This window comes from Orbicella faveolata, unplaced genomic scaffold (genome assembly GCF_042242905.1).
Source record: "Orbicella faveolata isolate gen_17 unplaced genomic scaffold, um_ofav_v1 contig_3, whole genome shotgun sequence".
Lineage (NCBI taxonomy): Eukaryota > Metazoa > Cnidaria > Anthozoa > Scleractinia > Merulinidae > Orbicella > Orbicella faveolata.
Genome location: NW_028301558.1, coordinates 7,537,754 through 7,562,263, shown reverse-complemented (window position 1 = coordinate 7,562,263; position 24,510 = coordinate 7,537,754). Strand labels below are relative to the sequence as shown.

Genomic DNA, 24,510 nt, shown 5'->3' with positions numbered 1-24,510 from the left:
TAATAGCTATGCTGATATAAAATGAACAATCCGTCCAATAAATCCTGATTCCTGACAAATACAGATCATGATTCTACTCGATGATTCCTTCCTTCGTTTCTCTAATTACAAAGAAATTTAAAATCACATAGTTACAGTGGAACCTCGATTTAACGAAGTGCCAAGGGACTGGGGAAATTTGTTCGTTATATCGAGGGTTCGTTAAATCGAAAACCTCGATTTAATGAGTTTTCGGAAAAACAACCAAAATGTTCGTTATATCGAGGTTAGTTAATAATTAATTTTCATCGGTGTTACGTAGCACTACCCAGCATTTCTGGATCTGAACAATTACTAATAAGCACTCTTTCTTTAATGTCTATGTAGCTATGTACTGTACAGATATGTACATAGCTACGGTACTTAGAAATTGCACAGGCAAACAAAACTGCTTAAAACTACATATAAAAAAACATAAATACACATCTATATTGAGACGCTAATAAATGATTACTTCCAATGGAGGTTTTTTTGTCATCAGTAAAAAATGCGTCCTCCGTATAAGAAAAACGAACATGGTATTAAACAAAACGGTAACAATTTTAACACTGTTCTAGTCCAATTGTAGGACTCTTAATCAAAAAATTCTTTTAGTGAAGATTGTCTCTGTGGTTTTGTTGCCATTCTTAGGAATGTATCTTCCATAGAAGAAAGGGAGCGCAGAAATTCCTTTTCTTTTGCACTTGTCTTGTCGAATGACAAAATCAAATTGCGAAGCCCTGTCACAGCCTCGCTAGCTTCGACCAGTCTAAGTGGTTTTGGCTCCACTATAGAGATGTCTGCGTCTGAATCTCCTTCATCTTCTTCTTCCTCATGACTCATCGATTCCACGTTTTGGACTGCCTTCAGGGCTTCCCGTGTTACATCTTCCTCCGTCGGTTGGCTTTCGGTTACAACATTGTTATCAAGGGATACAAAGTGACTGAATGATATCTCTGCAAGAGAGGGAAAATGGTGGGTAATGTTTCCCCATAGACCGACACCAGTTTCATTGGTATCTTCATCTTCCTCGTCTGACTCAAAAGGATCGTGTGAGGGCTTCGCTACTTCACCTGGGAATCCTGCTTTTTTCCAGCAGTTTTTGATTGTCGTGGTGTTTACATTGTCCCAGGCTTTGGCCATCATAAAGACAGCATCCTTTAGGTCGATTTCTTTGACAGGTTTATTGTCATCTAAACACTGTAACATCCGCCTGATCATTATCTTGCGATAATTTACCTCAAGGTTCTGGATTATGCCTTGGTCTGCCGGTTGAAGCTTGCTTGTGCAGTTAGGTGGAAAGAAGATGAGCTTTGTGTTTGTCAGGCCATTGACAATAACATGTGAAGTACAGTTATCTAAAAATAACAGAATATGGCGGTTTGCTACTCTCATTCGTCGGTCAATTTGACGGACCCATTTTTCAAACAAAACGCTGTCCATCCAGGCTTTTCTTTGAGACTCATAGGTCACGGGGAGCAAGTTCATGTTACTGTTCCTAAAACACCTGGGTCTGGCATATTTCCCTATCACAAGTAGGGGTAGCTTCTCTGTGCCATCCTGGTTGCAGGCCACAAGGACTGTCACGCGATCTTTACTTCTCTTACCACCGGTGCACTTTTCTCCTCTCAGGTTGAGCGTTTTAGTAGGGGTAGCTTTCCACATAAATCCTGTTTTGTCAGCATTGAAACGATCCTTCATGCTATAGCTGCGGCAAATATCCGGGAGACGCTCGCTCCAATTTTCGACAATATCAGGATCTACGCTTTTCTCTTCACCACATACAGCTTGGCCTGTAATTCCCTGTCTTTCCTTGAATTTTTCTAGAAAGCCATTACTTGCCTTGAAGTTCTCATACCCTAACTGTTGTGCAAAATACAGGGCTTTTTCTTGCAGCAGCGTTCCACTAACTGGGATGTTCATACCTCGAACCTTCCGAAACCATTCAGACAGTGCTTTGTCAAGATCTGGAAAAGTCGCCTGCTTCATCTTCTTTCGTTTGTCTGTGAAGAATCCTCCTTCATAGGCACTAATAATCTCATCCTTTTTCTTCATAATGGTCGAAATTGTAGACTGAGACAAAGGAGGATCAAAACGCTTTGCAGCGACAGTGTTTTTCTCCCCATCCTTGATTGCTTTAACCAGTTTATATTTCTCTTCCAATGTCAGCACCCTTCTCTTCTTGGTCTCTTTTTTGGACTGCGACCGCGACGTGGAAGCACTAGGAACGGGAACTGTTGCGCTTTCTTCTGCTGCACTCTCTAGGCTTGCCATAGGACAATATTTTAAACTGCTTTCGATGAAAAGTGCCAAATTCAACAGAGATATAAAGACCCCATATACGGCGAGGTATTGCAGGACGTGCTGGAATTTTTGGAATCTAACACCTTTTGATTGCTCAACAGGGTATCATGTCAACTTTCACAGGAAATTGAAGGTCTCTCGCTATTCACCGTGAAACTAGCGACAGGTAGCGAAACGGTGAAGCGACTTGTTGAGTTTTAAAACAGACAGCAATGAGCAACACAACATATTCTTTTCGATCTTGTATTCGGGGCTACCATGCGTATAAAGATATCTGGGATGCAGCTGTTGGTGAAGTTCTGGATTGTGAGGTAAGCCCTTAAAAGGAATCGTTTGTAGTTTTGACAGGTTATGAGCAAACTGAGTGATTTTACATCTATATTTTCTGCAGCACGAGCCTGACAACCCACACGACACCCATGCTGTTGCCGTTAAACGGGTTCAAGGCCAGGAAGGGACAGAAGGGACGCTTCAGACCGTGGGCCATGTGCCATTGACACTTTCACGTGTCTTCCATTTATTTTTAAAGCACGGAGGGCAAATATCAGTGGAAGTGGCTGGTAAACGAAGAAATAAGGGCATTGGACTCGAAATTCCAGCAATTTATTCCTTTTGCCACAAGAATCCATCAAAGACAAAGAAGTTAATAGAACTCATAACAGACAAAGAGGATAAAGTCGAAATGTAGATACTTTTATATGTTTGTATGAAATTATGTAAACAGCTGTAATGGGCTGGGGTGTCTACAAAACGAAGATCGAAGACCGAAGACCGAAGACCGAAAAACGAAGAGCTCATATAATTTTAGGCCTTTCAAACTCAAGGCAGTTATAATCATCGATAATCAGGCTTAAGTACTTTATCGGACGCTATCACACGCGAAACCGACGCGGTCTTCGTTTTGTAGTTTAGGCCGGGTCAAACTACAAAACGAAGACCCTCGCTCAAACGCTCTTTAAGACGCCAAAAGACGCGAAACCGACTGGGTCTTCGTTTTGTAGTTTAGGCCGGGTCAAACTACAAAACGAAGACCCTCGCTCAAACGCTCTTTAAGACCCCAAAACTCTTTTCCAAATTTCGATCTCACACGATCAGGCGTTTTCTGTTAGGGGTGGACCATTAGATTTTTGATGGGGGGGGGGGGTGTGCAAATCCCAAAAAAATATCGATCATATGCTTCTAGTCTAAATAAAATATCATGCACATTTGTTAAGACGGAAAAAAATATCGAGCAGCCGTAATCAGGGCGCGGGAAAGGATCTTTGCGTGACGCGTGACGGCCCAAAAGTGGCTTTGAGTCACCTTAGTTACCATTGGAAGGAAAAAATGCCTGATACATGTCAGGGCTGATGTGAATAAATTACCGCGCCAATAGCCAGGCTACCTCGCCAAAAAAGAACATAGCTTTATCTGATGACATCGCAATTGAAAGGTACCTTATAAGGAGGCGACAAACGAGTCGTCAAAAATATATATCCCTGACATGTACCAGGCATTTTTTCCTTCCAATGGTAACTAAGGTGACTCAAAGCCACTTTTGGGCCGTCACGCGTCACGCAAAGATCCTTTCCCGCGCCCTGATTACGGCTGCTCGATATTTTTTTCCATCTTAACAAATGTGCATGATATTTTATTTAAACTAGAAGCATATAATCGATATTTTTTTGGGATTTGCACAACCCCCCCCCCCCCCCCCATCAAAAATCTAATGGTCCACCCCTAACAGAAAACGCCTGATCGTGTGAGATCGAAATTTGGAAAAGAGTTTTGGGGTCTTAAAGAGCGTTTGAGCGAGGGTCTTCGTTTTGTAGTTTGACCCGGCCTAAACTACAAAACGAAGACCCCGTCGGTTTCGCGTCTTTTGGCGTCTTAAAGAGCGTTTGAGCGAGGGTCTTCGTTTTGTAGTTTGACCCGGCCTAAACTACAAAACGAAGACCCAGTCGGTTTCGCGTCTTTTGGCGTCTTAAAGAGCGTTTGAGCGAGGGTCTTCGTTTTGTAGTTTGACCCGGCCTAAACTACAAAACGAAGACCCCGTCGGTTTCGCGTCTTTTGGCGTCTTAAAGAGCTTTTGAGCGAGGGTCTTCGTTTTGTAGTTTGACCCGGCCTAAACTACAAAACGAAGACCCAGTCGGTTTCGCGTCTTTTGGCGTCTTAAAGAGCGTTTGAGCGAGGGTCTTCGTTTTGTAGTTTGACCCGGCCTAAACTACAAAACGAAGACCCAGTCGGTTTCGCGTCTTTTGGCGTCTTAAAGAGCGTTTGAGCGAGGGTCTTCGTTTTGTAGTTTGACCCGGCCTAAACTACAAAACGAAGACCCCGTCGGTTTCGCGTCTTTTGGCGTCTTAAAGAGCGTTTGAGCGAGGGTCTTCGTTTTGTAGTTTGACCCGGCCTAAACTACAAAACGAAGACCCCGTCGGTTTCGCGTCTTTTGGCGTCTTAAAGAGCGTTTGAGCGAGGGTCTTCGTTTTGTAGTTTGACCCGGCCTAAACTACAAAACGAAGACCCCGTCGGTTTCGCGTGTGATAGCGTCCGATAAAGTACTTAAGCCTGATTATCGATGATTATAACTGCCTTGAGTTTGAAAGGCCTAAAATTATATGAGCTCTTCGTTTTTCGGTCTTCGGTCTTCGGTCTTCGGTCTTCGATCTTCGGTCTTCGATCTTCGTTTTGTAGACACCCTAATGGGCTGTTGCCCTCGTGTTACAGGATTAAAGAAATGTCATCCTTGTTAGTTTGTTTTGCATTCATCTTTCGTCACATGTTGACATTTATTCGTTATATCGAGGTATATTTTACGTTTGGGCGCCTGGATTGTGTTCGTTATAACGAGGATTTCGTTATATCGAGGTTCGTTATATCGAGGTTTTGCTCCATACATTTTACTGTAATTTTGGCCGGGCTGAAGAAAATCGTTCGTTATATCGAGGACTTCGTTAAATAGAGGTTCGTTAAATCGAGGTTCCACTGTATTACCATTACGACGGTTAAAGTGACCAAAGTTCATTGCTTAGTGTTTGTGCACTCAAATTGACGAGGGAAATGTGGCGAGGTATTGTAATTCTATCAACATTATTTATTCATAAAATAAAGTCATGGCTTCCAGTAATAAAAATAAAATGTTTCCCTTACTGACTGAAAGCCAGTGTCGTAGGGCCCACTCTTCGTACTATTGGTTTTTCCGCTCTTTTTTGTTATATCAGTAGAATTTAGAAATAGCAGGCCTGGCAGACAAAACGGACCGAGCTTAATGTGTACTTCCGCTACTTAGCGCTAACAGCTCGCTCATCTAGAACGCAACGAACGCAAATATTCAACCAAAACAGTTAACTTAATGACTGCCACGAGTGCTTACACTGAGTTGTATAACTTACGAGAACGGAGAAAGTTACAGTCCATTTTAAAAACCGATATTAAGCAGACAGAAAAAGGTGACCAAGAAAAAACAAAAGCTTTAATCTAAGACGCTAGGATCAAGTGGGGTGTTGAAGTTTGCATGCATCAACATGTATTATACATTGAGCCATGTTTTGAAATTCTTCATATAAACAATTAAATGATTTAAGGTGTTCTCGTCATATAAGACTCAATTACTTGAGGATTTATCTATCAGCTTTAATTTAATTATAATCTGCAGCCATTTTTTTATTTCATTTTGTCTTTTTGTTTCTTTAGATCGAAAATCACAGGTAGCTACAATGTTTGAAAAAAACCTGTCAATGGAAGAGCTGATTCTATCAGACAAACCCGCGACTATAGAAAACGTTTTAGCGAATAGCATTGCACGTTAGAATGAACATTTTAATAATATGAAATATGCATGTACGCTGTTTCACTTTTCTTGTTCTTACGAGAAGGTCGACTCTAAACAGTCTACGAAAAATATTCTCATTCAGGCTTTGAACAGCGTCAAAAAAGCAACTACTTGAGAGAAGGTCGCGGTAGAACTTTGCCGCAGTGTGTTAACTGGTTTATTTCCAGTCATTTTGAACTGTCCTCTCTCTATGAAGCAGACCAGATTTTTCCGCAGCCGTTTTTGTTTTGGCTAAGACAACCCCGAGGCACCGAGTTTATTGACAGGTAAGTGATCTGCAAATTCAATTAGAGTTGCTAACCGACTGTGTACAATTATTTCGCTAGAAATTATTGTCCCCAAAATTAATGAAAAATCAAATTTGCGACCCCCTAAAAATCTCACATCGTGAAGACAAATTTTGCGGTCCTTATTGGGTGAATTCATTTTAGACTGCCACTGAATTTTCGCAAAGTTATGAAAGAAAAGAGATTGTCGATGTGTTCAACAATTTGCATTCATAATTGCGTGAAACTCACATGTAGTTTTTTTGATGACCCTTAACTTTTAAAATATTAATTGCTGACGAATTTAGCAAATAAATTTGTGTTTTAAGTAGCTTCAGGGTCTTCGGCGTTTGATAATTCTTTTGGTCTGACGTGTCGGTAGGACAAAAACGTTAGCTAGCAGTATACTGTGAATTTTCCTTTCTGCTGGGAATTATGTCAGTTTTACTTGATCATTAAAATCGGCAATCAAACAAGAAATCGAGCAAATAGAATCGAATGATGCCGATGGAGAAGGAAGGTCTGGCTTAAAATTTAAAACACGTAGATGAGATTCAAAAGAAAATATTGAAACTTAAAATTAGCTTGGGGCTAACCCTGCTGTACGCTTCTTCAAAACATTAAGATTAACACTGATATAGTCTGCCGTGTTTAGGAATCGATGTAAAAACGTGGCTACAACTTTGTCCTAGGTTATATTCTCATGAAAATTGTACTATTTTCATTTCTCGCCTCGCTATAACGATCGATTCGAGTCGTCTATTGCGCAAATGACAAACAGTGATGCAATTAATTTTAAAACAAAAAAATTGCATTTAAAAAAATTAGTACGTGAATAACATTTCACCAGCAGTTACCATCCTGGCTCACACAGGAAAACATAGACATTTTGGTCTGTAATGGAAGGGGGAAAAAGTAAACAGCCCGTTCATCAGTTTTTATCATGATTAAAACTTCGGTTACGCGTAAAACAAGACTAAGCTTAAACTGTTCCCTTTGACAAAAATGTTCTTTTAATCAAGAATGTAACTGGAGTCTTAATTAGTATGCTGAAATCAAAGACGTTTTTATATCTAAAACCATACCATACATTCAGGTTTATATTTTATACATATGCTAATCTAGATAGCTCTTTCAACTCAACTTTAGCAGGTTCATCTGGAACTGATTTTGGTCCTTAATTAATAGAAAAATAAATTAACCCGTTTAGTTTGGTGCTTTATTATTGCTATTATTATTTATCTGATTTATCACCAAATATAATCACAAAAACAAAAAACACAAAACAATCTGAATCATGGTTTTCTTTTTTTTTGAAGCGCTAGCATGGTATTAATCTCCTTGTACAGTTTTGAGCTTCAGCTTGTTCATTATTTAAATTTCTACATTCTTTGCTTAATTCACAGCCAGAAAACGATCAAATAACCAATAAAAAACTCTTGGTCAATAGCCAACCTCTCGGAAGGAAATGCAATCCAAGCATAGTTAATGTTTCGCGACTGATCGATCCAGAAGGACATTTGTTTGTTTGTCTTTGGGGTCCGTTCTCGCGTCTGATTGGTGACTACACAATAAAAAGTGAAAGTGTTTACGGCTTTCTTATCAGAAAATTTTTGAAACAAAAACGACCCATGCGGCAAAATAGACCCTCTGGTGTCTCTTTATTAATATAAAGGAAAATATCTAGCTAGCAGGTCGATCTGAAGTCTGCAGAAGCTTTGGTTTCTTGACACGGAATAACAGTGAAATGATTAAACAAAAGAGCACTCGCTGTGAAACGAAACGTGGCACTGAAACAAACGAAGAATGGAAGACTTCACCATATTGGACATATCAGTCACTAAACTGTTTTAACCAATCATTTTTGTGGTAGAATGGAAATTCAAATTTTATATGTCAGTTATTCCACAAACTTGTACTGACGAGAAGTTCGTGAATTAATAAACAAAAATTTTGTCATGAAAATAGTAAGAGTTTGATGAACTAAGAAGAAGTATCTTCTCCTCAGTTGTGAACAGAGACAAGCAAGTGTGTGAGTTAGCTCGTTTTGATCACTTTAAATTCTTACATTTAATTCTATTTTCTATTTTACTGTTTAGCTTATTCATTTCCTCTCAAACATTTCAAGCGCTGAGTTATTTCAAAGGTAAGCGTTTCCACTTTTTGATAAGTTAATCTAGTTGATACTTCCAAAAAACACTCATCCATGGTTTCAATGAAAAGGCGAATATGTCAACTACAAACCACCAATCAAACCAGAACTGAAGCATTCACAACCGAATGATGCAGCTGACGTGGAAAGAGCTAACATGAAATGTAAAAAAATATCGTTAGAAGACTACTTAGTATTGTAGTAATTGATATTCAATCGAAAACGACCAGGAGCTTGTTTAGAGCTAACATGTGTTTCGTTTCAAAACCAGATAAACATACTCAGTTGTGTTTCGTTGTAATCTACGTATTTCTTTAGCTTCAGTGTGTCCAACGTTATATTCTCAAGTCAGGGATTGCATTTATCGCCTTAACAATATTGTGAGGTGCGTAGATACTTTAATGATCGAATTATTTGAAATAGAAACCGATTGACTTCTTACAAACTCGTGCCGTGCTGGTTAGCTAACATGAACATTTTCGACTTTGCTGGAAGAAGAAAACACCTTATTGATTTTACTTTTCCACTAACTATTTGACCTACCTACCATTATTTTTTTATTCCAGTGTAGAACTGCTGTAGTACTAGAATGAATGATTTAACTAGAATCGAAGATGTTCTTGCTTCCAATAGTGCAAGATAAAGTCATTATTTTTAGACAATCTTATATGTTCAACTAGTGAGCTTTTCCCGCTGAAATTCATTTAGATTCATCTGGAACTGAATGCACCCATTTGATTCGCTTTTTCGACAAACAAATTAACCCGTGTAGTTTGGAGTTATCAGGTTATTTTGTCGATTCTATCTCCAAATATAATCACAAATGAAAATACTACCCAAATCAGAATTGAATCATGGGATTTCTAGTTTTCAAGCCTTAGTACGTGATATTGGTGACAAGTCTGTGTGAGCGGTTTTGGGCCTCTTTCTATTTATCGCTCGGATTTCTCTCCTTTTTTTTTTTTTTTTTTTGTTTTGTTTGTTTCTTGTTTTCACCGCCAAAGTCATGGATTAAGTAGTGAAAAACTACAGGGCAAGAGCTGATCGTTTTCGAAAAAAAAGGGATCAAAGCTTGGTTAACGTTTCGAGACAGACGTTTGCTTGTTTCCTTGGAGTTTCTTTCTGGTTCTGGTTTTCTTACTAGAAAGTTTCTTTTTCAGTCAACAAAGCGACTAATGCTGTATTTTAAGTCTTCAGATTTGGTTTCTTCAAACAGAATAACAGCGAAGTAATTCTGATCTACAAAAGTACACTCGCCGTATATGAAAATAAAACGTGGGATTGGAACAAGCAAGGAATGGAAGACTTCACCCTATTGGACAAATCGACCTGTCAACTAACCGTTTCAGTCAATAACAATTTATGTTAGAATGAACATTAGAATTAGAAATTTATTTTTGTCCCACAAACTTGTTCTGACCAGAAGATTATTGACAAAAAACAGTTTGGTCATTAAATTATAGTTCAACGCAATTCACTAGGAATAGTTATCTTCCCGGCCTCAGTTGTGATCAGAGATTAGTAAGAGTGCGTTTTCTCCTTTTGATCAGTTTTAAATTTTATTGTTTACCGTATTCAAAAACGTGCGAAATCAAAAGGACAGTCAAAGGACAAAAGGAAAGAACGCCTGTTTAGTTACAAAACCAGCGTCAGTACAGGAATTGAAATAGAAATTAAACTTAACCAGCCACAACTGAAGAGTTCAATTTTGTTTCGGTGCTTGTTATTTGACAGTGCTTTATATTTTTGTCTCCAGGGCAGAATTAAGGTAACAATGACGAAATTTTCGCTGACCATCATCTTAGTTTCACTGATTTTACCGCTAATTACCTTGAGCTCTGCAGACAACGCCAGCACCAGCAAACCAAGCGACAATAAAGTGAGTAAAATACCTTTCCTCTGGCAAAGATAAATAAACACTATTTTTTCAAAAATTACATGAGGTAAATAGTTTACAAGATTCCTTTTTTTTTGTTCATGCTCTCTTTTACTATTTCTTACCTAAACCCATTTTACATGCTTTACAACTTCTTGCCTGTTTCCTGTCATGCCGTGCAACTCAGTTACCTAGTGCCTTTGAAACAAACGAAATTAAATTGAGAACAATGAAAATGACGGATACAAAAACAAACAATTTTCGAGAAAAATTAACCAAATCGTACTTGAATATTCTCATGACTGTTTCTTTTACAGCCTCTTTCAATGTGTTACGGTGGACAACCAGGGACAAATGGTATCCCCGGTATGCATGGCATGCCGGGTTCCCCTGGGGCACCTGGGCGTGATGGACGTGACGGAGCCAAAGGAGACCAGGGCAGCCCGGGAAAGACTGGGCCCAAAGGACCATCTGGTGCAGAAGGAAAGAAAGGAGATAAAGGAGAGTCTGGATCCCAAGGCGCCGCCGGCCAAAAGGGACAACGAGGGGAGATAGGTGAAAGTGGAACCCCAGGATCGCCTCAGCTTTCTTCGCGCATGAACTGGAAAGAATGCACCTGGAAAAGCATTGACCAGAAAGACTTAGGTGTGATCCAGGTAAGTGATTTACAGCATGAGTGTATAATGTATTCAACAAGGTTTTTTCGTTTGTCATTACTATAACTATGGGATAAAATTTAATTGTTGAACAGGTCGTAAGCTGTACGTAGGCTTTTGTCGATTGTGCTAGCATAATTTTTGGCATAATTTAGCAAATCGAGCATAATTTTTAGCCTTTATCGAAATGTAGCATTGCTAGGATAATCTGGCTTTTCTGCCTTCACTAACTGATGTAATTTCGTTTTGAATATACTTCTGTTCACTTGTTCTGTTTTTTAAACTTCTTTTACTGTTGTCTTCGGGTCGCCTTGTTCTTGGTCTTAGGCCTCGTGCATACGGCTCAGTAGTGAGCTGTCTGAGCATAAAGATCTCAGATGGCGTCCTCGCCGTCGATCTCAGCACTTCCCAAGTTCCAGTTCAGATAGCTCAGCAGCTTGCAATGCCGTACAGAGAGCCTCATGTTTCTTGGAAGCGTTTATTAAAACTGTCATTAAGAGCGAGTTAACCCAATTCATATCTCCACCGTAGTACAACAGTACAAGGGGGCGGGGGGCGGGGAGATTGATGGAACCCCTCCCATACAAGAGGTATTCGTTCTGTTAAGGCACAAATAAATAAATTTACATAGATTAGATAGCCCTGAGCTTGCTCTACAAGGTGATACCATGTTTTTTAATTATGACGTCCTTTGACCCGTCATCTTAGATCCGCTATCTTGGATTTCACTATTTTCTTAGAGTCAAGAAATAACGGAAATTAAGGTGGCTTAAAACAGTTTTCAGTTTTTCAGACTTACAGAACTAGGTGCAATTTTTCAGGCTTGGAACTGAACTGTTTTGAATAGCTGTACAATCCTTTTAAGGTAAATCTCCACTGTACCTTTCATTGTGGTTAAGTCATAAATTAAGGTTGCACTTTTCTGTTGCATAGCAACAAACTTGACCAACTTTTTACCATCGATTGCTCCTATGTTAAAAAGTAAGCCGGTGACCCCACATTTTTTCTAGAAGTCTCTATCTTACTTATAAAAGAAGAGACAGGAGAACTTATAAAAAATTCTGTGGAGTAGATTTTGCTTAAATTAAAAGAAAAAGGAAACCTCCAAGTTGGAGGAAGTCCACTCCACATTTCTTTTTTTTTTTCTTTTTTTTTTTTAATTTCCCGCAGGCATTCCGCTTTTGGTGTTGAATAATTTTTTTGCATTAAAAAAGTAGGGTCACCGATCAGTTTTCAAGTGATTAGCTTGTCGGTGAACGAGTTTTTTGAGCGCGTTTTACACGCAAATTAAAATCTCGAACTTGCAAGATCGGCCCTTACACACGCGTGAAGATGGTCAGTAAAGCCCGCAATTCCACGCGAATAGATCAACAGATCCGCGAATAGCGTTTTTTTTTCTTTTTTTTTTTTTTTTTTCGTTGTTGTCGTTAGCAGCATAAGTGGTAGAGGAAGAGTTCCATAAAAACCCGAAGGTGAGACTGGCCAAGAAGAAAGAACGAAGAAAACCTAAAGAGTAGTTATTTTTTCCTGCTGTTGTTTTAGAATGATAGCCGGCGTGATCGATCGTAACATCAACATCACAATTTTCGTTTACCTTCCAGTACAGTACAACGGTTAAAAGAATGTTTTTCCTTTGAAATTGCCTGAAGAATGACTGTTTCGAAGGTAAAAATAACTGATAACGCAAACAGCTTACTAAACTTGGTGGAAACAAAGTTTTACGAAGTAGCCCTCGCGCCGCCATGTTTGTTTTGATTTTTGAAAACTTTAATCTCGCGACCCCTCGAGTGATGACGTGATGCCTCGTGCTGAAGTGCGCGCTAGAATCTAGGCACTTCATGGAAATATTACTGTTTTGAGCCACCTTAATAGAAAATAAAGCCAGGATGATTAGAAATGTAGAAAACGGCGGTTCCCAACGGTGTTATTTCTTCTTTTGTCTATATTCGCCCTGTTCTGTCTTTATTTTGCTTGAAAACGAAGTAGGATAATTTTGATGCGCGGAGCATAATTTAGAGAAACGAGCATAATTCGGGCACAATTTCCAAAAATTTTGAGCAGTGCTAGGAGCATAATATGCCAGTTTTACGAGAAAAATCGACAAAAGCCTAGTAAGCTGCGTACTTTGATTATTATTTTCTTTGATCCATGCAGCCCTGACGTGAAAGGGTAAATTTCCTACGTACTCTAGAGTGGGTAGCTTTTCATTGACAATGTCGAGTTCGGTTTTTATTAGCAAGATTTTCAATTGATCCTTTAAGTTTGAGAAATAAAGTGTCTTATGACGGTCATATCTATTTTTTGACAGGTAATATTAATGATTAATTTATTTTACAACAGTCCTAATTGTTTCTCGTCCCTTTGTGGCTGCAAGTGATTGATTAATTTGATTATTTTTGTAGAACTGCGACTTTATGAAAAACTTCACAGACACTGCCTTCCATGTTTACTTTGCTGGTAACCTCAGGATTTATAACTGTGACCGCTGCTGTAGTCGTTGGTATTTCACCTTCAATGGTGCCGAGTGCAGTTCTCCTGGCTCCATTGACGGGGCGTTCTACATGGAAACCGGCAAGAACCACAATCTTCATCGTCACCGCCATATTGAAGGTCACTGTAATAGCATCCACAAGGGAAAGGTGCGAGTGGGATTCTGGGTTGGAAGTTGCAATACTGGCCACAAGAATGCTGACGCTTACACAGGCTGGGGGACAACGTCCCGGATCTTCATTGAAGAGGTTCCAAAAGCTCAGCAGTAAACACGTTACACGTGATTTACTTGACTTTCTAAAAAAAACCTTGATATGGTAAAAAAGTTGCACCGCTGTAGTTTTATAAGCGTTCATATCAACAGATTTGAAACTTTTGTATCAGCTAAACAATAAAGTCCAGGAACATTATTAAAAAGCTGTCTCTTTCTTCAGTCTTAAGTCTCCTCATCATTAACTTACGAATTTCTAACACGAATTAAACTAAGAGTATGCCTTAAGTGCGACTGAAACACTTGGAAATACACACCAATAAAAAAAGTACATATTATTATTTAAATTTTCTTTCTGGTAACCCAGAATTGAACCCTTTCGTTCAGTTATGGAATTAAGCTTAAAATGTGATCACCTGCGTTTCTGTCAACCGAAAGCCGGTGTGACGTCAAATCATTCACGTTTTATCTAAAGCTAAAGTCAAACTCTCGCGTGTCTTTAAATTCACAGCCCAGATGTTTTGGTCAGCAAAAGTTTGTCAATTTCCTCACTCGCTGTTGTTGAGTTGATAAAGTGTTCGTTTTCAAGCTGCACAGTGACAATGGTTTTCAATACTTTCATTGAAATTTAAACATATAAATCAATGAGGGTGCGTCTAGGAGCTATTTTTCTCCGCGACATTTTCAAGATTTTATGATATACACAAATTGAGTTTTAGATAATGTCTGTTTTAAATCTGACTTGAAATGTAAGAGAGTATTTCGTGATTGTCGAAATATTATTTTCCTTATGCGATGGAGACATGATGAAACCTTTTGAAACTGGATGAGGCTGTTTATTTCATGGTGATAGTAGTCTAGATTTTGAAGGTGTATCATTTTTTTATTAACAGTCTTGAACAATTCCCCAGGGCAAGTATTTGTCTCATTTCTCTCTTAAAATTTGTACAGTCATTTTGGAAATCATAAAACTCATATGAAGCTTTCGAAGCACGAGTACAATTCAATGTGTCAAAAAGAACACAAAGGTAATAGCTTTCATAAAGTTGTTTCGCTTTTGATATATACTTGATGACTTTCATTTGTAAACACCACTAAAGAGCAAGCAGTCTAAGAGATCAATTGCCAGGGGAAACAATATAGCAATGGTGTTAAAAATAGGACTTCTGTTCAAACTACGGTTTTGTACAGTAAGAAAGTATAAAGAAAGTTATTTTGTTCTAATTTCAATTTTCCCAAAAATAATGTATCTTTATGCAGCTTTTTACGCTGAATATACAACCTACGCATATAACTTTTGTTATAACTTTTAAGTCTTATTGACATATTAATCTTGTAAACTAAGTTTAGTTAGTTGACGTTTTCAATGAAGCCGACTCTATTCAGATGTCTATGATGCCTTTTAATTTGTCATTAGTTTCATCCTGACTTGATTTAGTCGTCTTTATTTCTTCCTTGCATGATGCAATCGTGCATTGCGCTACTATAAGTAAAGTACTCTGTTCATTGTAAGACGATTTACATCTCGACGATTTACGATTTTACATCAACGAGTTGTACGTCGTAGACGTAGAGCAAAGTACGAAGAATAAACGTGTGAAGTCCAAGTTCTCTGAGTGTCCCGATTTCAGTTGTAGCAGATCCGACGGTACTTTGGAACCCGTGACAAGTTCCATTCCCGCAGCAAGCGAGTCGGCTCCGAGCTAATTTCCGAGTCAAGCACAGTCGTCCAGCCAGTTAGACCTCTCAAAAGCCCGTTTTCCCCTAGATAGAATTCAGAGCAGAAAAACCCGTTGTCACACAATATTCTCAGTGGATACTCCCTGAAATTTACGCCCGGCTTGCATATCTGCGCATATCATGACGGTGACCTAAGAAGCAATACGCGCGGGTCAGTCAGTAAGGATTGTAGAATTTTCCATGGCGCTTTGTTTCCTTCTGTAATAAAGTATTTTTGTTGCCTACTTTCTCTGATCAAGTAACAAACTCTTCACGGCTCAATTCTGACGTCAGTCTGGCGGAAGTTTGTTCAGGTATATGGATTGTTTTGTTATTAACATTTCAGTATTCACGATACCAAAGCACAAAACAAATAGTTGAAAGTGCATAATTATAAAAAGTAACATCGAAAATGGTTAAAGTAAAGGTCCGGTAATACGGGCAGCATTTTTCTTCAACTTGTCTCGCAGCATTGTTGCATTGCACGTTGAAACATATTGTTGCACGTATTACCACGTTTGTGACCAACTAGTCTTGCAGCAAAATACAGTGTTGCAAGTTGAGGCAACATGTTGCGGAAAGTAGACTCGAGTTCTACTTTCTGCAGCAAATTTTAGTTTTGATGCTCGTATTACCACTGAAGCTACAACTTGTCTCGTAACAAATTTGAATTCAAAGCTTGTGATTGGCTGTCGCGAAGCGCGGAAACGTGGCAAACAAAACAAACATAGCGGACGGTGAAGGCGGGCGTGAATTCGAAGTAGACCAGTAACGCTCGGAATGTCACAAATTTGCCCTGTACAAAGACCTCGAGGGCCATCATAGTCTTTAGGACACCTCGTTTGTCCCTTCACACAAGCAGCAAAAAAGGCAAACGGCTTGGAAGAACTGTAGCAAAAATACAACTTTTCGCCTAGCAATCTGAAACGAACACGAACTTCATACTGACAGAACTTCGCTGGCACGGAAAATTAAGAAGAAAATGACGGCCAAAAATCGAAGTGGAAGTTCGTGGAAACGCTAAATTATCCGAAAGAACATTCCATCTCTATTTAAACACGATTGACCAATTATACGTGAAGAATTCCGCAGACTTGCAACACTGTATTTTGCTGCGAGACAAGTTGGTCACAAACGTGGTAGTACGCGCAACAGAGGGTTTCAACTTGCAATGCAGCAAAGTTGCGAGACAAGTTGAAGAAAAATGTTGCCCGTATTACCGGACCTTAAACAAATTTCATTGTTGATTATTGTAACCTGCTCTCGATTTTCAAATAACTTGACGTTTTGAAGTTAACAAACCTCACAAAGCCAAAAAATCTCCACTTTCATCGGATCAGACGAAGAATTATTGCGGCATTCAATTTTGGCAGAAGTGTCAGGACTGAACTAAAGTTATTCAAAACAATGGATTCGTGTTCAATGGCGAACTGGTAGGGACAAGATTCTAGTTCGAGGTTTCAATATGAAGGAAATGTTTTCAGGAGCGCGGTTCGATGTATCCATATCAACGAACAAAAGACTTAAGGAAGTAATTACAGCTAAGATCGGTGTCGCTCGTTTATTTTTCGTGTAAGTGCTTTTCCGTTGGACATCTCGCTAGAGCAATCATGTTTTAGCTTTTAATTTATTTCTCCAAAACCAGCGTAATATAAATTATCAGTATCTTTTAGCGTTCGTCTTGGTGGAACAAACAAAACAAAAGCTAAGATGAAACGAATTTTGCAGGTTTTAAATGAGACTCATTTTTGCAGTTGCGCTCATCAGCTTAGTATCTAGGTTTCTTGAAAAGCTGGTTTTATTATTTGATACAAAATGGGTTAAATCTTAAACACTCTTTTTCCTTGGCCATCGTAACTTTAGAAGAAACAAAACACAAACCGCGGTGATAAACATGGAACCAAAACGCATGTTAAACAAAATTAATTTCCTTGACGTTTCGTATGTACAACATACATCTTCAGAAGTGACCGTTAACTAGATTACAATCGAAATTTAAACGCGAAGAAAAAGAAAAAGAAAAAGACTGGTATCTAATAATATGTAACAAGACTAATAGTTAATAACAAACAGATGAGACTGCGGAAGAGAAAAAAAAAATTACCATAATAATAATAATAACAATACAAAATGTTAGTAAAGAAAAAGTTTTTCACTGCCGACGTTTTCATTCAAGGCTGGCTTTAAATCACGAATTAACAATGTTTCCTTAATTTTACAATGTATATCTGACCTACCAGTTGCTAAGATATCAAAATTGTCCCATTTAATATTATGACCCGTGGAAGTAGCGTGATCCGCAATGGCTGAGGTGTGATCGCTTTTATCAAGGCCTTAAAATGTTCAGTTTTTCTATCGTGTAGTCGACGCTTTGTTTTTCCTATATAAAAATCATCACAGTCCCAGCAGCTTGCCTTGTAAACCACCTTAGACATCTGAGAACGGCTGAACCTGTCCTTGTACGGGAAAAAAGACTTAATTCGGCGGATGTTTCGGAAAATTATTTTAACGTTAAAACAACCATAAAACTTATAGATACAAGATTTAAGTTGCTGGGTAATTACTTTACTTTGGAACCCTAAAAATGGTAAAACAATGAAGATTTCTCTCTTGGGAACTGTAGTGATAGGGTCTTTAGGTTTGTTTTGATGTCTATTCACTACATCGTTCATGTTGTACGTGATGATACCACGGGGATAACCATTGCGTGACAATAGCTTCCTGAGATCATCCAAGGCAGACTATAATGATGAAGACGATGAACAGATGCGAAGACAACGATAAGTAAGGGTGCGGATGAGGTTTATCTTGTACTTGCGAGGTGTGAAGGAGTCCCATTTCGTGTAAAGGCCAGTGAAAGTTTTCTTACGGTAAATGGATGTTGAGAATGAATTGTTATGGCGTTTGACAAGAACATCAAGGAATGGAAGTTCGTGATCCTGTTCAAATTCAATGGTAAATTTGATGTTGATATGTCGGTCGTTGAGATAAGAGAGAAATTTAACAGCAGCGTCCTTACTGTCAAATAAGGTGAAGGTGTCGTCAACGTATCTGAACCAAATGGTAGGACGAGCACTGTTACTCATCACCCACTTCTCCTCAAAATGACACATAAAAATACTGGCCAAGACAGGACCCAAAGAGGAGCCCATGGCAACACCATCAATTTGATCAAAAAACTGGCCGTCAAACACAAAATGGCTTTTCTTAGTGGCAAAAACAAGCAAATCCCTTAAAACAGGGCGAGGTAACTTGGGTGGATCAGATAAGGCATATAATTTGTCGCGACAGATTTGTATTGTCTCTTCAAGTGGAACGTTGGTGAACAATGAACTAACATCAAAAGAGCACATAAACTTGTTGTTGTGGTTGTACATCTTGGCCCATTCAGCAAAACTAAAAGAGTCCTTGACTGTAAACTGGTTGGTGGAGATAGGTTGAAGTACATGCACCAACTAAGAGGCACGATTGTAATTATAAGTGTTAATAGACGAAATAATTGGACGAAAAGGGCAGCCAGATTTATGAACTTTGGGAAGACCATAGAGGACACCAGAAGTAGAACCAGAAGGCATTATCCTCTGAAGCGTAACTTCATCAGTGATACCATCTCTTCTAAGTTTACGGAGATGGGAGGTCAGGCTGTCCTCTCTAGACTTCGTAGGGTTTTGTGTAAGTTTTTTACATTTTGTTTCATCGGAGATCAACTGTTTCATTTTATTGAGGTAATCAAGTTTATTGACGATGACAACGCCGTTACCTTTGTCGGGTTTCGTTTTTATGATACTGTCATCACTGCGCAAATCATTAAGGGCTGTCCACTCTTCTTTAGTGAGAATGCGCTTCTGCCGAGAGAAATCATATGAGTAGATGTAGCTGTAGGAAATATTTTTCAATTGACTCTTCAACCTGTCCTGGTTTTCACTAGTAAAAGCGGGCCCAAGCCTACTAAGATCGCGGAAAAGTAGCTCAAAAGAACATTTGACATCATATGTATCGACCTCCTTCGGCGGCAGACAGAAACGTAATCCTCTTGCCAAAACCTTTTTTTCGGCCTCGGTCAAGACACGATGCGAATAATTAAAGATGATATCATCGGGTTAAATCTCATCAGTGAAACGACATCATTTTAATCGCTGACTCATCATTTGGCTGTAAAATCTTTGTTGGACGAAATGTGGCCTCATGGTTAGTGCGCTGGTCTCCGGATCGAGCGGTCCGGGTTCGAGCCCTGGCCGGGGACATTGTGTTGTGTTCTTGGGCAAGACACTTTACTCTCACAGTGCCTCTCTCCACCCAGGTGTATAAATGGGTACCGGCGAACTTAATACTGGGGGTAACCCTGCGATGGACTAGCATCCCATCCAGGGAGGAGTAGAAATACTCCTAGTCGCTTCATGCTACAGAAACCGGGATAAGCTCCGGCCTGATGGGCCACTTGGTTCGCATGCAGACTTACCTACCTACCATCACTAGTTTTCATGGCTCTGAAGGAGAATGGCTACCAAATATTTAGAAAAGGATCGGAGCAAGTGTTTAACTATACATCCTTATTTTTGATCTAATAAAAAAAAAATTTTCATCGTCGAATAATGATTTTTTGATACTTGAAAAAAGAAATGGAGTTACAATTAATAAACAAATGCATGGGAAAATCGAAACTGTCTCCACGCGGTTACTTTTAGTGTGACCATTTTGCTATGCTATTCGTTCCATATAAACACTCGTTTTTTTTTAAAGATTTGTATTTAGAAAGTAAGTTAAATTAGATGGATTCATAATTTATGCACGTTCTTACCATCAATGCTCTTGGGTTTTTAATTCAAAAAGGATCGTTAGAAGAAAAAAAAAAGAAATAGTAAAGAGAAAAAAACGTAAGCCTTTTCGTCACTGGTCAGTTTGTAAATGTTGGATAAGAATTTATCGACAGTATTGGCACGTTTGTTCATTCACACGACGAGAGAAGACTGCCAATGAGCTGACGGTGTAGCAGATATATTTCAATAGTAAATAAATGACTAAAAAAGGTTCTAAGACTCTGACATTAAAATAACTAAGATTATCGCCGTCTGCTCATTTATATTTAACGTGTTAGTGCCGTTATTATTATTTTTTATTATTATTTTTTTGAGAACGTTCTAGGCAAAATAATAATAATAATAATAATAATAATAAACTAATATCTGTAGTTTAAAGGATCTATAGTTAAAAGTCTAAATCATCTTTAGATGCATTTTCAAGGAGCCTGTTACTCAAAAATGGAGAAAATTGGCTCGTTGTAGTTGCGTGTTTCATATTTTCGAAACTTTTTTTTGCTTCACAACACGTACACAGTTATAAATGACAATTTAACGTGAAAATTGGCAACACAAAACAAATTGACATTAATGTCAGATTCCGCATCATTGGTCAGTCTAGAAATGATCTAACCAATGAGAGAGCTCAACGTTTACACGTATTAGCTAGTTAACATGTTTCAACATGAATCTCCATCTTTGGCTAACAAGATAAAATAATACACTGATAGCAAAATCATTTTTATTCAGACGATTGCCGCCACAGTGGAAGGTAGGCACTTCATCGACTAAGCTGTAGAGTGTTTTTTTTTTTTCTTTTTCTTTTTTTTTTTGCTCTGCCTTGCCTTGCCTTGTCTGGGTTAGGTAACACTAAAACGAATTGAAGAATCGTTTCTTTCTAGCGCAACACAGACCGAACCAAACTGAGCGCTCATAACAGCTAAAGCAGTTCTCGACAGTCACTAGTACTCAGCACCTCTTGTGCTGTAAAAACCAATAATATAAATGTATAAATGTAAATATAAATGTGATATAAATGTATAATATAAATGTATGCGTCACAGTTTTATTTTGTTATTGGCGATTAGATCAAGAACTTATTCATTGCCATGGCCTCCAGCAAAATAAAAAGCATTTCTGCGCTAATTTTCAAGCATTGATATTAACTCAAAACGATCAGAAAGGAAACTATAGGAAAACTGTAAAACAGTAGTATAACTGACTAAAGAAGTTTTCTAGAAGGCATAGTATGAATTGTAAGTGTCGTCATGACTATTCTTTTTTGCGTTTCTGACATTAATCTCTACAGGCTAAACGATATCAAAGGGAAAATCTCGAATGGAGAACTCGCTGTTCATGTCGTTTTCACTGACTTTTGTACTGATAACCCTAGCTTCTGCGACCGCCAATAATGTCAGCAGCAAACCACGTGATAGCCAAGTGAATAGCTCCCTCTTTTGTGTGTGAGTTAGATTAAAGAGAAAACAAATAAAAAAAAAGAAAAGAAGAACGATAAATATCATAAACATAATTGTTGTTAAGTTAGTTTCCATCAAGAGATTATCAATGTTAAAGAGTGAATCCCCCATATAGACCCTCTACCCAAGCTAATCCCTGTTAAGTTATTATAAAGACATGGTACCCGGCTCTTCCGCGGCTATTACTCGCGCGTTGCGTGGGTGTTTTCGTGGAGGATCTGTTTATGCTCGTTTCGTTTCGTTTCAAAGCAAAGGAGAACCTCCAACGCTGTGGAGATGTCTTCTTTGATATTTTGATCACGAGCAAAGGAGCTTCGACTCTCGGTATATTTTAATACATTTCGAAACTTGAATAGGAGTTTAAATAAGAGATTGATGTTCCCTGCTCAAACAATAACAATAACAATTGAATGTTTAAACATACGAGTGCAAACTGAAGCAAAGCAAACAACGCCCAAACGCAACCTCGTCCTGGATGGGACGACTGCTGTAGTCGTTGGTATTTCACCTTCAATGGCGCCGAGTGCAGCGCTCCTGGCTCCATTGACGGTTAGTTCTACATGGCAAACGGCAAGAACCACAATCTTCACCGTCACCGCCATATTGAAGGTCACTGTAATAAAATCCACAAGGGAAAGGTACGAGTGGGATTCTGGGTTGGAAAGTGTACCACTGGCCATAACAGTGCCGACGCAAGCACAGGCTGGGCGACAATGTCCCGGATCTTCGTTGAAGAAGTTGCAAAAGCTCAGCAGTAAACACGCTGCAGATGATCAACTGGACTTTCTAGAAGAACTTTAGATAGCAATTTTAGATAAACTTCTCTTCTTTCTTTGGCAGAGTTTGTACCAATAATTGAAACTTTTAATTTATATCAACTGAGAAATAAAGTCCAGGAACATTACTAAAAGTGTGTCTTGTTTCAATTACAAGTTTCTTCATCATTAACGTGCGAATTTCCAACAACACGTTTTGAACAAAAAATATGTCCCTACTGCATCTGAAACCTTGAAGATACACCCCAGTGAAGAAAGCTACAAATTAATGTTCCTACGATTTACTCGACAATGCTAAAATTCATAAATTCATAACTAATACCTGCAATAACTAATACATGCTAATTTACGAATTTTCTTACAGGTAACGCGGAATTTAACTATTTCGTTCACTGTTTTAGACTCAAAATATGATCACGTGCGTTTCAGTCAGCACCAACTCAAGTGTACTTTACGTCATTTACGGTTTAAAACCAACGTTAAACTAACCCGTGTTTTTTTTAACATATAGTTTATGATGCCTTACCCGCTTTATTTCTTATTAAATTTGTCAATCCTTAATAGCTATGCTAATATAAAGTAAACAATCCGTCCAACAAATCCTTCTTGCTGACAAAAACAGATCAGGATTCTGCTCGATGATTCTTTCCTTCGTTTCTTTAATTATAAAGAAATTAAAAATCGCGCAGTTATTAACACTACGACGGTTAGAGAGACCACATTTCATTGGTAAGTGTTTATGTATTGAAACTGACGAACGAAATATGGCGAGGTATTGTAATTCTGTCAATATTTTTTATTCACAAAATGAAGTCACGGCTTCAATCAATAAAATGTTTCCCCTACTGACTGAAAGCCGCTGTCTTAGGGCCCACTCTTATCATATTGGTTTTCCGCTTTTTTTTGTTATATCACTAGAATTTAGAAATGGCAGGCCGGGCAGACGAAACGGAACGAGTTTGATGTGTACTTCCGCTACTTAGCGCTACCACAACTCAGTCATTCAGAACGCAACGTGCACAAATATTCAACCAAAATTAACTAATGACTGCCACGAGTGCCTACACTGAGTTATAAAACTTATGAGAAATTAAAGGAGAAAGTTACAGTCTGTTTTGAAAACCGATATTGAGCAGACAGAAATAGATGACCAGGGGAAAATGAAAGTTTTAATCTAAGACGTTAGGATAAATTCGGATGTTTCAGTTTTTATCAGTGAGCATGTATTATACATAGACAGTGGCGGATCCAGACCTTGAGCTAAGGAGGGGCGCCCGGTATCCAGACCTTGAGCTAAGGGGAGGGGGGGGGGGGGGGTGTGCAGTTTTTGTTTTTACTTGCCCTGCCGGTTTTTCTTTCTTCTGTGATTTTTTTTTACTCAAAATAAGGGGGAGGGGGAGGGGGCCCGGGCCCAACATCCCCCTCCCCTAGATCCGCCACTGATAGTGCCATGTTTTGAAATTCATCATATAATCAATTAAATGAATTAAGGTGTTCTCGCCGAGTTAGACTCACATTATAGAGGCTCTATTGATCAGTTTTTTTCTTACTTTAACCATAACCTGAAGCAGGAGCCATAATCGGGAACGGAGACCGTAAGCGCGCGCCATTTCAAGTATTGGGGTTGTGCCCATGATATGGGACAATAATTCTATTTTTAGAACAAATTGCGCCATCACCTGCGGCACACGCGCGTACATGCTGCGAGGATTTCTGCGGATGTCGCGTAAGGGAAATGGCGTCCAAAATTCCCGAAATTTTTCACGTTTTTGGCCCACAACTCAACGCGTTTACGTTTGTTGGAATTTTGCTTAATTAAGTATCTTCGTCGTAAGCTGCTGCAGTTTGAGTGAAGTAAGACCGTGTCGAATTTAGGTATGTTCCGCTTTAAGCTTATATATATCGCTGACCAAGTTGTGCTCCGACGGATGCTTCTTTTACATGAGCTGTACATTACTCC

The 24,510-nt window shown here is 38.8% G+C and overlaps 2 protein-coding genes across 2 annotated transcripts; one reads left to right on the top strand and one right to left on the bottom strand.

Annotated features, from left to right (window-relative positions):
- Positions 1-10,084: 10,084 nt before the first annotated feature.
- LOC110060996 (collagen triple helix repeat-containing protein 1-like) lies at positions 10,085-14,003 on the top strand. Its single transcript, XM_089297780.1, has 3 exons — positions 10,085-10,427; positions 10,742-11,080; positions 13,483-14,003. Exons 1-3 carry the CDS (start codon positions 10,323-10,325, stop codon positions 13,837-13,839), a joined length of 801 nt encoding a protein of 266 aa, XP_089153906.1. The 5' UTR covers positions 10,085-10,322; the 3' UTR covers positions 13,840-14,003.
- A 4,238-nt stretch (positions 14,004-18,241) lies between these two features.
- LOC149106219 (uncharacterized) lies at positions 18,242-18,877 on the bottom strand. Its single transcript, XM_089298377.1, has one exon. The coding sequence runs from the start codon at positions 18,875-18,877 to the stop codon at positions 18,242-18,244; it is 636 nt and encodes a 211-aa protein (XP_089154503.1).
- Between the last annotated feature and the right edge of the window lie 5,633 nt (positions 18,878-24,510).